The 15,540-nt window shown below is 39.4% G+C and overlaps 1 protein-coding gene across 3 annotated transcripts in view; it reads right to left on the reverse strand.

Moving 5' to 3' along the window:
- Positions 1–15,540, reverse strand: part of LOC140064272 (cadherin-like protein 26) — an 87,638-nt gene that overhangs the window by 21,582 nt on the left and 50,516 nt on the right. For all 3 annotated transcript variants that reach the window (XM_072110993.1, XM_072110991.1, XM_072110992.1), the window contains exons 6-11: positions 8,536–8,702; positions 6,481–6,612; positions 5,830–6,015; positions 5,265–5,575; positions 4,119–4,261; positions 2,822–3,052 (exon numbers count right to left, since the gene is read on the reverse strand). In XM_072110993.1, coding sequence (XP_071967094.1) covers positions 2,822–3,052; positions 4,119–4,261; positions 5,265–5,575; positions 5,830–6,015; positions 6,481–6,612; positions 8,536–8,702 — 1,170 coding nt within the window. The remainder of the gene's footprint in view (positions 1–2,821; positions 3,053–4,118; positions 4,262–5,264; positions 5,576–5,829; positions 6,016–6,480; positions 6,613–8,535; positions 8,703–15,540) is intronic.

The following is a 15,540-nucleotide window of genomic DNA, read 5'->3' on the forward strand; positions in this document are numbered from 1 at the left end:
TGCCCCATGGGAGCCACTGTAGTTTTCATCCTTGACCTGCTGACATCATCAGTCAGTTATACAGGAGCCATACAGGAGAACCTGAAGTAGAGATGGTAGCATCTTTGACCATCCTCCAGTCTACAGTAACATCGCTGGTTTTTAGTTGCCATCCAGCCTTGTACTTCATATATTAGTGCATATTATTCTGTCAGCATGTCTCCATCTCCTATTCCCTACCCATAGATCCATGTTGGTTATATATAGGACACCACCTGTCCTGTATGTATGGATGTTCATCCTCACTGTATTATTACTATGACCATAACTTAAAATGGGCACCACTCCAGATTAAATGGGGCTCATTTACTAAGGGTCCGTCAGATGCACTTACGTCGGGTTTCCTTGAATATTTCCGTTTCGCGCCGAATTGCCCCGGATTTTGGCGCACGTGATAGGATTTTGGCGCATCGGCGCCGGCTTGCAGGCGACAGAAATCAGGGGCGTGGCCGTCGGACAACCCAACGGATTCGGACAAACCGCAGAATTTAAAAAAGGATTTGTGTCGCAAGATTAAGCACTCACATGCACCAGGAAGAAGCAGGTGAAATCTGGCGGACCTCAGCGCAGCAGCGACACAGGAAGGAACTCGGACCCGAATCCACGTCGGACAGCGCACCGTGGGATCCCGACGGGACCGGGTAAGTAAATCTGCCCCAATGTGTTCCTAGGGGGGAGTTTAGCTAACTTATGCCCCTATCGCAAAAGGAAGACAGAACAACATGTAATACATTACAGAGGACATCTTTCTTAGAGAATGCAAATCCTTTTTACTTCTGTTAAATACATTTTTAGTATGACAATTGTCACTGGCAAAATATAGAAATGTAGAAAGTCTAAATGCAATCCTAAACCAAAGGCCCTATTGCAGTGATGGCGAACCTTTTAGAGACCGAGTGCCCAAACTACAACCAAGACCCTCTTATTTATCGGATAGTGCCAACAGAAAAATTTAATTATTGATTTATACTCCCTTCTCTGTCACAGTTTTCATTGATACCTGCACCCTGAGGACACCAGTAAAGCAGAAAATAGAATAATTTTGGATGATCATTGTAGCTTCCCTCCAGGGTCCCATAAACAGGAAGAATTGTCAGGGCAGGAGCTACAATGAGCTACAATGATAATCCAGATCTGTCCACACCATCCCACTCCTCCAGTAGTCCCAGTTAGCACTGTCAATTTAAAATAGCTCTGTGCACAGCAAGTCCTGGGCTGTCTGGAACTGCAGGAAGATACCTGGACTCCTCTCTGTTCATGGCCTGGGTGCCCACAGAAAGGGCTCTGAGTGCCACCTCTGGCACCAGTGCCATAGGTTAGCCACCACTGCCCTATTGCATTCACATGTTTAAAATCTCTGGTTCTATGTTCTTGCCAGAAAGAAGACTGTATATACACTCACCGGCCACTTTATTAGGTACACCATGCTAGTAACGGGTTGGACCCCCTTTTGCCTTCAGAACTGCCTCAATTCTTCGTGGCATAGATTCAACAAGGTGCTGGAAGCATTCCTCAGAGATTTTGGTCCATATTGACATGATGGCATCACACAGTTGCCGCAGATTTGTCGGCTGCACATCCATGATGCGAATCTCCCGTTCCACCACATCCCAAAGATGCTCTATTGGATTGAGATCTGGTGACTGTGGAGGCCATTTGAGTACAGTGAACTCATTGTCATGTTCAAGAAACCAGTCTGAGATGATTCCAGCTTTATGACATGGTGCATTATCCTGCTGAAAGTAGCCATCAGATGTTGGGTACATTGTGGTCATAAAGGGATGGACATGGTCAGCAACAATACTCAGGTAGGCTGTGGCGTTGCAACGATGCTCAATTGGTACCAAGGGGCCCAAAGAGTGCCAAGAAAATATTCCCCACACCATGACACCACCACCACCAGCCTGAACCGTTGATACAAGGCAGGATGGATCCATGCTTTCATGTTGTTGACGCCAAATTCTGACCCTACCATCTAAATGTCGCAGCCGAAATCGAGACTCATCAGATCAGGCAACGTTTTTCCAATCTTCTACTGTCCAATTTCGATGAGCTTGTGCAAATTGTAGCCTCAGTTTCCTGTTCTTAGCTGAAAGGAGTGGCACCCGGTGTGGTCTTCTGCTGCTGTAGCCCATCTGCCTCAAAGTTCGACGTACTGTGCGTTCAGAGATGCTCTTCTGACTACCTTGGTTGTAACGGGTGGCGATTTGAGTCACTGTTGCCTTTCTATCAGCTCAAACCAGTCTGCCCATTCTCCTCTGACCGCTGGCATCAACAAGGCATTTCCGCCCACAGAACTGCCGCTCACTGGATGTTTTTTCTTTTTCGGACCATTCTCTGTAAACCCTAGAGATGGTTGTGTGTGAAAATCCCAGTAGATCAGCAGTTTCTGAAATACTCAGACCAGCCCTTCTGGCACCAACAACCATGCCACGTTCAAAGGCACTCAAATCACCTTTCTTCCCCATACTGATGCTCGGTTTGAACTGCAGGAGATTGTCTTGACCATGTCTACATGCCTAAATGAGTTGCCGCCATGTGATTGGCTGATTAGAAAGTAAGTGTTAACGAGCAGTTGGACAGGTGTACCTAATAAAGTGGCCGGTGAGTGTACATGTTAACCAAGCTGGGATCTTTGCAATAAAACATGCTTTTTGTATAATTTAGCTAACTGTAGAAAATAAATCCCTACTATAGTGGTTTCCTATTCAACAGTATGACCAAAATCTTACAATATGGACCCATTTGGCAAAAATATATAGTCACATAAAATAACTCCTACCGTCAAAGGTTATAAGTTTGATGGGTATCTTCTCAGGTTCTTTGTCTAATACATGGACGTAGAATGGTCCAGAGTATGGTTTGAGGTCTTTGTCAATGATGGGTGTGCTGAGAAAAGCCTCCTCCTCATTTTCGCAGGTGGCTATGTAGGGATTTAGTAGTCTTGGGACATTGTCATTGATGTCCTTCAGCTTAATAATTAGGGTAGATGTACCAGTCATAGGGGGTTCACCTAAAATAATACAGCATTTTTTAAAACCTCATAAGTGAACATATTTTAATGAACCCAGTTGTGTAATTTTCCATTACAGTCACATTGTCATTATTGTTCAAAAGCCACCATTAACAACTTCCCTCTTCACATGACCTGCAATATCAGACACTTTCTATTAAGGTCATCATCCCACTCAAAGAGGGCACTGTTATCTGAATACAACAGCCATATATTTCTAATCTGATACTATGCCTTTACCAGTTCACAGTGCAAATGTGTATGTTTTGAAGTACAATAACTTTCTTGTAAACCAAGACTAACATAGCAACATTATCACCTTCAGGTACATATTACCTAGAATGTATGGATTAACCCATTATACATTTCTGAACATATTCTTCAGTGAATAGAATCATTATTGTTTACTTACATATGCTAATAAACCCTACTAACTCTTCTGAAGTGACATGGCTTCAGCAATTTAGCAAAAAAATGGACACTCATTACTTGTGTTTTATCCATGTCACATCAATTTGTTTCCTTATACATTTCATGTAAGCCAATCCTCAAAAGGGGCACTGGTATAATTAATTGTTGTTGAGAATTTTGTAGAACTTACCAAGAGACTCAATGACGTAGTCTTTGAAATGGTCATGTGCTGTACAACCCTTACAGAAGAGCACTAAACATCATATTTCATAGTGTTAAGTTAGCCATTTGTTAGTTAGTATTTGTGTTATTAAATAGTAGTTTAGTATTAGTTATATGACTAAGGCTACATTTACACGAACGTATGCTGGGCATACGTCCAGCGCCATGGAGAGGAGGAGGGGTGACCCCTCCCCTCTCCATAGAGATCCACTGTGCACGGTGTTGAACACAGGGAAGGAAAGTTCATACGTCCTCTACAGGCCGACAATGGGTGCACAAAGCGATATGGTGATGCACATATGCTGCGACACCTTACCGCTCTGTGTGCTCATTGCCGACCTATGGAGGATGTATGAACGGCCACAAGCTTGCAGCCATACATACGTCCGCCTAAGGCTGTGTGAATGTAGCCTAATTCTGTAATTGTACTCACCATCATCCAATGCCAGAACCTTCACAATATACTTGCTGTCGGTCACATAATCTGACTCTCTGTCAAGCTGGTTTTTGGTGGTGATGACTCCAGTATCTTCATTTATCTGTAGCCATTCTGCAGTATCATTCTCCAAGTAGTACCTTGAAGAATTATATATGTATCTATAAACCCTGATTACAAACCCATTACTGTATTAATTTCACAATTTGTGATAAAAGGATTTTCTTTGCATTGTTCAGCATTCGCACTAAGCATACACACATGTTTGCAGTGTATGATATATTCACCTGTAAGATTGGTAAGTACTATAATTTCTTATTCTGCTAGCTGCCTCTTAACAGTATGTTTACCTTTATTTGCCATATAAGTTTGCACATTTCCCTTTTCTCTTTTGTATGTCCTCCTGTCCATGAGGAGGAGCCAGCATCAGCAGAGTTTACAGCAAGGGCAGCCCTCTAATAGTGCACACAGCTTTGAATGCACAGACAACCAGCTTGACCGGCTATAAATGCTGTTTTAGTAGTACACAAGATGGGCCAATAGGAAAAAGAAAGAACCACAAGCCATTGTGAGTAACCAGACATGTAACTTTGTACCTGAAGATATATTCATGACTTTAGCCATTGAACAAAGAAAACAAAGTTGTCAGGAAGATTTATCATTTATAAAGTTTAACATCTACAAATTAGTGTAACAATGTTGCTGCTATAAGGCAACTCATCTGAATACCTTTACCATTCCACCAATTAAGGAAAGATAAAGTGGAAATTAACTATTATATTGGGCCTTGAACCATTATCTTTGTTTAAACAATATATTTCCTTCCTTGGGGGGAAAAGATCCATGTTGGATAGTCCCATGAAAGGTTGTGATGAAACAGACATTATAATCTACAGAAAAGTAGAACTGCATAAAAGTGTGTCCGACTCTTAAAGTCCTAAAGGTACGAGCTGCATAACCAATCAATTTGCCACTATCCGCCTTGGGGAATATGGTCTGTGTATTTCAGGATAAGTGCTCCAGAGTGAAAACTATTCCTTGGCTCTCCACAGTAGAAAAGAAATGAGGATCCTTAAAATTTTACCCCTATTACCCAAAATAATACATATATAAATTAAAATAAACTACCCATTAAATACCTACTTGATTTTATTGGGTGCCACTATATCAGGGTCTTTGGCTTCAAGGGTCACTAGTACAGTGCCTGGTTGAATTGAATGTTCGTCCAAAGTGACCAATGTGCTCTGAGGTTTAAATACAGGAGCGTCATTCCTATCAAGGATATCTACTGTGATTTGATTTTTCTCTTTGGCTTGTCTTTGTAGACCTTTGGATACCTCTGTAACCCATAATCCTATTAAGGGCTTCTGTATGACTTTGCAGCTAATTATCGGTTCTTCATTATCAATAATGAAGACAAGATTACTCTTGGTATTTGTTTCATAATCCAAGGCCTGTAGATGAAAAATACAAATAGAGAATGAAAACCTAAGTTTAAGGAAGAATTCTTGAACTTCCAAGATGACAAGCTCCATGGTTAAGTTTTAAAACAGTTCTTGAATGGTTGTCTCACTTATCTTCCAGGTGGGCCCCCATGAAGTTGGTTTAAATGGTTTAAAGAAGGAAAAAGTGCTCCTTGGCCTATACTAATTTGGAAATAATTTTAAATGGTCACTACAGATCCACAAATTTTACCAAGTAAACTCACCTTAACCACCATAAGAACACCTTCATTTGTCTTTGGATCTGTTGCAATTGTATAGTGTTCATCATCATCTCCATCTATTATTGAAAATTTGGCTCTCCATCCAGGGGTTAATGGGGTATCGTGATCAATGATTCCAAATCGCAATATAGTTACATTTACATCTTGCTCAGGAACCTCAGCACGTAGCTGTAGTGGGATAAAAAGATTTTACGAAACTTCACCTTTAGATTTTACTATACAACAAAACGGAGGCGGTGTCTACAGGCCAAATGTTATAATCATATCACCAATATATTTTATCAGTTATTTGGTACTATCAGGATTTGCACATGTCCTGAATGCCACCACACATATTCTGCAACCTAGTTGGCTAACATTGCACCAGTGGTTATCAAAGAACAATAGGGTTCTAATTGGAGTAACTACATCCATGTGGTAACTTAATTTCGGTCTTATCCCTTCATCATCATAAGTGGAAAAGTAGGTGAGCAAGGATGTCATTTTGGTGCAAAAGTTTCTTACAAATGTATTGGGGTAACAATGTTATTGCAAGAGCTACAATGCAAGTAGAGTTTCCAGTTTATTGATTATTTTCTGTGGTTAAATCAGCCTCAGTCCAGGCAAAATTCTGCACTGCTTTTAAGAACATACCTCTGACACTGATAATGTTGGAGCATGAGTGTTCCTATCTAGAACCGTAACATGGACCTCACAGGTACTGCTTTGTCTTAATTCCACACCGTTGTCTTGAGCTTCTATCACCAATTTGTAATTCTTATTATTCTGTAAAAAAAAATACATTCATTTTATTAGGGCTTATAATATTGCCTTTATTCTGGAACACAGTACATTAGCAGTGTATGATTAGGAGATAACCAAAGCCTGCTTTTATACTGCAGCGTCCTACAACTAGTCTGTACCATGATCATATGATATTAGCACAGGGTACAGTCCCGGAAGCAGGCAGCTCTATACACTGGCCTAGTGGCCATGCTTTACTAATACATCTTTGCTCCAAGTTTAATTTATAGGAGCTGCGCTATTATGACATAGCATGACGAAGCTATCTTCTCCTGGCTCTGTATACTCTGGGACCAGGCGTCTAATGTCTACAATCTCCAGTTACTGTTGTATCCCAAGTTAAAACCTTTAAATGTCAGTTTTGGACAAATTTCTTGTAGATTTATCACCAACTTACAATTAATAGTTATACTTTCACCCTAGGTTGTTTGATTGATCCTACCATATACTGTTATTCTACAGTATGGCAGTATATGGGGATTTTCCCCCTCATTCATTAAAATGTCCAAAATGCACATTGTAATGAATGGGTTAAAACGAGACCTTGGAAGACCCGCGGCTGTCATGGCAACCGACCGGTGCTCCCCGATGACATCAGGGCAGCTTTTCCGGCGGCAATCGGTGGGATAACACCCCTGATTGGTGCTTGCACTGATCGTGGGTATTACCGGTAAGTCTTATATATATATGTATATATATATGAGGTATAATGTGGTATTTTATTTGTAAATGTCCCCTATGATTTTAAAGTGCTATGGAATATAATGGCCCCATATAAATAAAGATTATTATTATTTGTCAGGGATTTTTTATGCAGGGCCCCAACAGCCCTCTTGACTTATGTAAGGTGAGTCCTAATTAACCCATGATTGAACATAAAGACCAAGACATACGTCAATCTCTTAGTCAAGATCTTCTACCCTTTAATAATCAAAATGCATAATATATAACAGACAGAAGAGTCATCAAAGGGGCGTGAATAGTATACTCAAAGCTATTGGACATCAGCACATTCTGGGAAAAAAGTGAATTAATTGTGCTCAGTTCTCAGAGACCTTGTACACAGATATTGTTTATACTAGTTTGCTGAGAAGAAGATGATAAGTGGCTCCAGAATTATAATATAATCAAGGACAGACTGGCTTCTCATTAAATGTCAAAGGGTATTAGCTGACAGGCCAGCAAACAGGTTACATAAAATGAAGTTTGAATCATGACATTAACTTGACAATGGTTAGGGAACATGGCCGCTGTATCTAAGATGGCGGACAGTAGTCAAGATGGCGTCCGAAACCTGTGCGATCTCCTTAACATTATTATAAATCTGTGAAACAAAATTCATCATTTTTATGAGGGCTCATGATATTGTCTTATTGTAGCACAAAGTACATTAACATTAGACAAACTTTTTGAAACATAGTATATGCAGTAGACTTTTCAGTATTAAAGGCAGATCCTGAAGTATGTTGTATGTCTTCAGGACAGAATCTTCACTTATTTTTTTTTCTTATGTTAGATTATCCTTTTAAAGAATCTGCTCAAACAAGACTATGTTCCCACTACAGCTTGCGATAACCACTGCCGTAGTCCATTATGTAACAGAATAATTACAATAATCACAACTGATGATAAACAGAAAACCTGCCATATACAATCTGGTCCCATTGAGTTGCATGGATGAAAGCTTCCTTTATGCTTTCATTATTTATAATGGCAAAACTAGCCCTGCAGAAAGCATTTTTAACATGATAAATAACAGCTTAGAGGCAGACCCCAAGAACAGTGATGTGAACTGGACATAACTTTATCTTAATGAGAATATTTATAATGCATTGAATTATTTGTCAAAATGTATTTAGCTCGTTTATGTGTTACTCTTTGTTTTAATAGCATGTAGCTGCGTACCTCATAATTTAAGCATCCCTTGAAGGAGATGAAACCTTTCTTTTTGTCAACAGTGAACTCCACATTGGGATCAGCGGGTGTTTGGGAAATCAGGTAATAGCTGACTATTGAGTTGGGGGTGTTTTCTTCATCCTTGTCATAAGCCAGCAATGTATGAATTGTATAACCTGAAAGAAAGATATGTTTCCAGGATGAAACTAAAAATGTCCTCAGGCCCTTTCACCAGCAAATATACAAAGTCTTCAGTGTCATCCTCATTACTATTCATACTACTAGCTCCTCTTTCACATCCATTTGTAAAATTTCCCATCCACTCTTCGCTCCAGGGAAAAGAAATATTACACTCGTCTTCAGTGGTTTCGGGAAGGAGATTAGATAAGTAGTTAAATGTCAATCATTACTATATTATATTTGGATAAGTTTACAGCTCATTTTATTTCACAAAAAGTTTCAAACCTATAAACTGCTCTAATTTTATTTGTTAATTATTAGAATGATATGAACATATGTTATTTAAAATACTTGTAAAAATGTGATATATGTATCTTTATATTTGCAGATTTTGGATGGCTGGACACGAACCGGTTCAGCCCACAGAAACAGACCCATGTGTCTTGATCACACAGACAAAGTACACATTACAAAAGATGAGACTCCTTGCATCATTCAGAAATGTGAAGCAAGAATTTCCCTGATGCTGGCCAAACTTATAGTATCAGTGCTGTAATTTTGCCGGGGGTGATCCTTGTTTCATCATAATTGTAACTGTAATTATATATATATAATGTTTAAAAAGTTTGCTGTTTGGGTCAGCAGACAGTCCATTTCTTTATGATGCAAGGGCTCCCATCCTGTGCAATATATTCAGTCTGTGGAATCGGAGCACAAAATGGGTTCGTTTCCATGGGTTTAACATGTTTGTGTGCAGGTGAATTTACATGTATACACAAATTATCAATGATTATTAATTACAGTACATATTAATATAGAATACATGCAAAAATATTTTTTTTTTTGTTAATCAAAATTCTGGATTGTCCAGTAAAAGTATTTTATACACATACTATTGTACAACTGTAGGACAGGGGAATAGCTCAACTACAAAGTCATTCCAGTGACTGTCTCTGTCTCAGGCACTCTCATTGCAGTGACTGTCTGTCTCAGGGAACTCTCATTCCAGTGACTGTCTGTCTTGGGCCCTCTCATTCCAGTGACTGTTTCGGTCTCCGACTATAACTTTGTCTATCGATAGATTTATCAGAAGTCTCTGAGAGCAGAACTGCTCTAGTTGCCCATGGCAACCAATCAGAGCTCATGTTTGATTTCCCCATAGCTGTTTATAAAATTAAAGCTGATCTCTGATTAGTTTCCATGGGCAACTGGAACAGTTTTACCTCAGATATTTCTGATAAATTCCCCCTATCTTTGTCTCTTTCCATCTTACCTCATACATAAGCGTCTTATACTCATTGCCTAAAGTAACCAATCACAGCTCAGAGCTCATATTAATGACCTATGGCAGAGCAGCAGCCAATAGCGGCTCAGCTTCCAAATGCCATCCCAGCAGCAGACAATGGCTCCTGTATATGGTGGGTAATAAGTGGATTTTGGAAAGCGTGGGGTTAAAATTTTAACTCAAAAGTTACAGGCAACAACTGTGCAAAATTTGTTGATTTTAAACACGACGGTACAGATTCCTTTAGCGGACATTCATACACACACATACATCCAGCTCATATATATATTAGGGTATTTAACCATATCTTGTGATTGCTAGGAGAGAACTTGAATATGCAACATATCAATGCCCCTTGAACTTTTCCCCATTTTTAAACATTCAAAATGTAAGTTATGTAAAAGAGTAACACAAAGGGGGACATGTATCATAGTTTTGTCTCTCTGTGGTGCATTTTTTAGACATTTGGCAGCTCTGTTTTGCACCTTACGTATGATCATGTCTTTTTACTTGTGATACATGTTCAGTTTTTCCTTTCCTAGCAGGCGCAAATTTTGGCTTCTTTTTGAGACTTTTTGTTGCAAATGTCTCAAATGCACATTGACTTAATTTGGGATTTGAGGCTTTTAATCACTCTAGTCACACCCCGTGGAGATGATGACATATGAGGCAGTGGTCACATGTTGCGTTTTGATTGTGTTTTGTAAAAGCAAATGTTAACAGTAATGTAATAAGGCAAATCACCTTTCCTCAGCTGTTGTAATTGCTTTCAAAATGCAATTAAAATGCTATGTGTGACCTCACCCTTAGAATTAACCAATAAATTTAAAAAAATGTAAATGCAAACATTTCAGAATTTAAAAAAAAAACAGGTTACTGTGCAAAATTTTAAACATTTAAAGCATGTGAAATAATTCCAATTTACATGTTAAAATAGGATCCATGAAAAAAATCCTTCCTTTGCACCTGCCCTGGACCATGTGCAGATTTGCACCTAAAAAGTCGCAAAAATAAGCCAAAAAAGTGACACATAAGTGAAGAGTCACACGGAACATCTGGGAAACAATGATACATAAGGCACACTGCACAAGGTGCAGCCAAGGCGTACTTGAAAAACGACGGAAGTCGGAAAAAAGTCGCAAATACAACAAAAGTTGCAAAAATGAGACAATTTGCCTAGCTGAAATCATGATACATGTCCCCCAAAGTATCAAGTATTAAAGTGGTTCTAAAATTTTAATCAGCTAGTGATGTTTACACAATAAACATCATTCTTAACCCCTTAATTTACAATTTTAATCAGTTTTAGAGCTGGTTTCAAGCCTATCACTCAGTGATAATCAGTGTAAGATTCAGCAGTAGTCTATAGTTGAATCAAAAGAAAGTGATTCACTACAGCACAAGATGTTCTTTGTTTCAAATCTTTATTTTCATTCCATCCAAATATAATGTAATAAAAGCAGGTAACATAAGTAACATCACCGTTTGGGTCAGCAGGACCTGGCCTACGCGTTTTAAGTGCTCATGGAACTCTTAGTCATGGCTTTAAAATTCAGTGGTGGTTTCGGGCTTAAAGTGTTGAACACCTGATGACGTAGAATCCGTACATCCAGTAATAGCGTGTCATTAATTAAGCCTGAGAACACTGTTACAATTTTAAAATACAATGTAATTAAGAATAAAAGAAACACATATGTGTATACCAAAAATATGATCAACACCAAGCCATCCTAAATAAGACAGGAGGAAAAAATTCATACAAAACATTAGTTGGGAATATCAAATAATAACAACTTGTGGCCACTTTATCTATATTCTCTACAACTGAGCATCCCCTTAGTGGCTATTTATCGGATACAAAAGCCACCTTGCAAATACCTCGTACCTCGGGCGTGCGCGGGTAATTCCAATGTACTGCAAGACCCAGTGAACCCACAAATGCGGGTGCCAGGAACTCCATCCACATAAAGAAACAACATTCGTGAGTATAACTAACTGATGTTTTATATTTTAGATGAACAGAGATTCTAAATCTGTAAATATATATTAGTGTCGCAAGTGACTGTAATGGATTAGGTGGATATTTTCAAGATTCAAGTGATGTTAATGTTGTTATCTGCTTTTATTACATTATATTTGGATGGAATGAAAATAAAGATTTGGAACGGAGAACATCATGTGCTGGAGTGAACTGCTTTCTTTTCATTCAAGTACACAATGTTGGGGTGCGGACACATTCCAGAACACGATGTCCCGTAGGATGGAGTTGAGCCGTTGAACACTTTCTTTTTTAGTTTGTAGTGCTGGTCTTGTCTGCATGCTGCAGTGCTCTCTGCCTCCTGACCCACCCCCCTGTGGTAGAAGAAAAGCTATTCATGCCAGAGGAATCTGCCCAACCATTGTAAGGAGTTTATGGTTGACTCCAGGGAGAATCAAAATAAAAAACACCAGGAGTGATAGAGACAGGTTTTAATCAAATCTGTTAATTGCAGTATTTTTGTCAATAAAATTGAATTAGAAATGTGTGATTTTATTATCCTAGGTATATTTAATGGGGTATTACCACAAAGATAAGTTTCTTAAATATACTCAGGATAACAAAATAACGCATTCTCGAATTCAATATCATTAACAAAAATACAGCATTTCACAGATATAGTTCAAATCTGTGTCTATCAGTCCTGGTGTATACAATTTTGGTTGCCCTGGGAGCTGAACGTAAATCTTCTGACTATGGTCGGTAGGGCAGAGTCTTCTTAGTAATAGCTTTTACTGTTCGCATACTGCAGTGCTCTCTGCATCAGAAACCTCAATTACAAGACCAGCTTAGACACTTCCTGTCGGCAAGCAGCATGCAGAGTTTACTCTAAACGCTACAGATTAGTTAAGGACTTTTTGCAGGGGAGGAAGGCACTCTGTGTGTGTTATATCTGAGATGTAGTAGAGCTGAAATTTGTCATTGTGTATTACATCCATCTGATGGATCTCTGATCTTCTCATCTCTCTTTTTCTATGTGTCAGATATAAGTAAAATGTTCAGAAGCTAATTAAGTATAAATAAACCTGTACCCTGATAGTCTCAGCACATTATCAGCACACAGCATTTCACAGCACTAGAGAAATCATGAAGTTCATGCTTAGAGAGTCCCCACCCACACTCTGGAATTTTACACTGACCATCATTGAGTGATAGGAACTAAAACAGCAATAAAACTGAGAAAAATTGTAAGGTAAGGGGGTTAAAAATGAGCTTTAGCAGGTTAGACTTGTTGAGGTGTGGTACCACCAGGTCGTTCCACAGGCGCGACTTTGTCCACAATGGCGCCCAAGGGGACTGGCATGAGGTCGAGACAGACAGCACAGGATCAGAGTTGGGGGCATAGCGGCAGCACAGGAGCGAGGTTAGGAACAGAATCGAGGTCACAACGGGAAATTAGGATAATCGCACAGGGCATCAGACAAGCTTTCTCTAAGGCTATGAGGCACAAAGATTCAGCAGGGCGCGGGCATCATGCAGTTCGCCGCTGGAGCCGGGAAAGGTGAGTTGACGTTCAGGCTGGCTCTGGGGGCACACAGAGGTACATGGGTTCGCCTTTATGAGCAAACCCCTTTAAGAATTTTGTCTTCGTGGGAGTACCCTTTTATGTATTTAGTGTTTGAATACATTTTGGAAATGAAAAGAGTGGTGTGCAAATGAATTCAGCCCCCTTCACTAAAACCCATCCCAGTAAAATGCAGTGAGTCAAATTGCCTACTTATTAAATAGAGTACATCTTATATTATCAGGATAACTACAGCTGCTTTGTAATGGTCTCACAGATTTGTTAAAAAACATTATTACACAATAGTGAATAATATCATAAAAGCCAAGAAACACATCAAATAGCTCAGCAATAAAGTTGTGGCAGGATTGGGTTCAACAAAGAATAAACAGCCTATTTGGGAAAAGGAGCTCTGTTCAAAAAAGTCCAAAATTTTACTTTTTATCCTAAATGCCTAATGCAATATGTCGATTAAAGCCAACACTGCACATCAGCATGAAAATACCTTACACAATGTGATGCCTAGTGGTTGTGGCACCATCATGCAGTCCAGGAGGGACTGTTTCTAGATGTGCCAAGGTGATAGAGACAAACCTTTAACAGACTTGCACCTAAAGGTGGTCCTACAAAATACTGGCTATATTTGCCCATGTAAACGCTTAGATATTTAAAAAATTTACGCAAATATGCACAAATGATTTTTTTACACTTAACAAATACTCTTAATATCTAATATCTAATACGCTTATTTACTAAGGGTTCAGCGGATTGCACTTTCGTTGGCTCTTAGAAATTTTCGGAATCAGCTATTTAGAAGAGGGTTGTGTTGCACGCAATCGGATTTTGGCGCAATCGTGTCTAGTTTCATGCGACAGAAATCGGCTTTGTGGGCCTGCGGACAATCCAACGGATTCAGACTGAGTGGGGGATTTAACTTTAAAATTGTGTTGCAAGGCAATGCGCTTACATACACCAGGAAGAAGAAGGTGAACTCTGGCGGACCTGAGCGGGGAAGTGACAGATGCAGGAAATCAGGCACACAATCTTTGTGAATTGCGGCAAAGTTCATTTTTGTTGGACAACGCACAGCGGGTATCGCGACAGGACTGTGTAAGTAAATATTTCCCTTTGTGTTGCTCTATTACATATAATATTTACAAATTATGTTTACATTTCTGGCTGTAACATTTCAAAATTAGAATACGTTCATGGGGTGTAAAAACAATCAATAGATATATGTCAGGGTTTCAAATTTATATTTATTCTTTCAAGGCAGATAAATATGCAGACATATGAGTATCAGGGCACAGATTTGGGATACAAGCTGAGGAACGGGGTCCAGGCTCTGGGTTTAGAGTACAAGTTTGGGGTTTTAGATCAGGTTGGGTTTCAGGGTTACCGGATCAGGCAGGAAACATAGTTCCAGATCAGTATAGGATACAGGGTTTTAGATCAAGTTAAGAATACAGTGGTTACAGATACAGGTTCAGTATTCCAGATTAGGTCAGAACATAGGATCAGGTACATTTTTAAGTTCAGGCTGGGACTCAGAGTACTGGCACAGACTGGATAAAGGCTTAGATACTAGTTCCAGTTTAGGTTGAGGTTCAGGGTACTGGTTCAGTTTGGATATAGACTAAAATAGAGGTCAGACTAGGATTCAGGGTACTGACTCAGGACCATACTCAAATATAGAATCCAGTTCAAACTTGGGTTCAGGGCACTAGTTCAGGCTGGATACAGGCTTAGATATAGGCTACAGTTCAGAGAATTTGAATGACCAACTTGTCTTGCTACTTTCTGATAGGGTCACCCTTTTAGCCTTCATCTGGGCAACCTGCTGCTAGGTGGTTTCAAACACTTTAGAACAGCACATAATTTTTGCAAAGCCGGTGAAAACTGGAATGTTTGGCTGCCAGTTATATAGGATTTGTCAGATAATTAAGTAAATTAGCATCAGGTGCCACATTAAGGCCCCTATCACACTGCTGTATGCTCAACTGGCAA

This window comes from Engystomops pustulosus, chromosome 6, assembly GCF_040894005.1.
Source record: "Engystomops pustulosus chromosome 6, aEngPut4.maternal, whole genome shotgun sequence".
NCBI classification, from domain to species: Eukaryota; Metazoa; Chordata; class Amphibia; order Anura; family Leptodactylidae; genus Engystomops; species Engystomops pustulosus.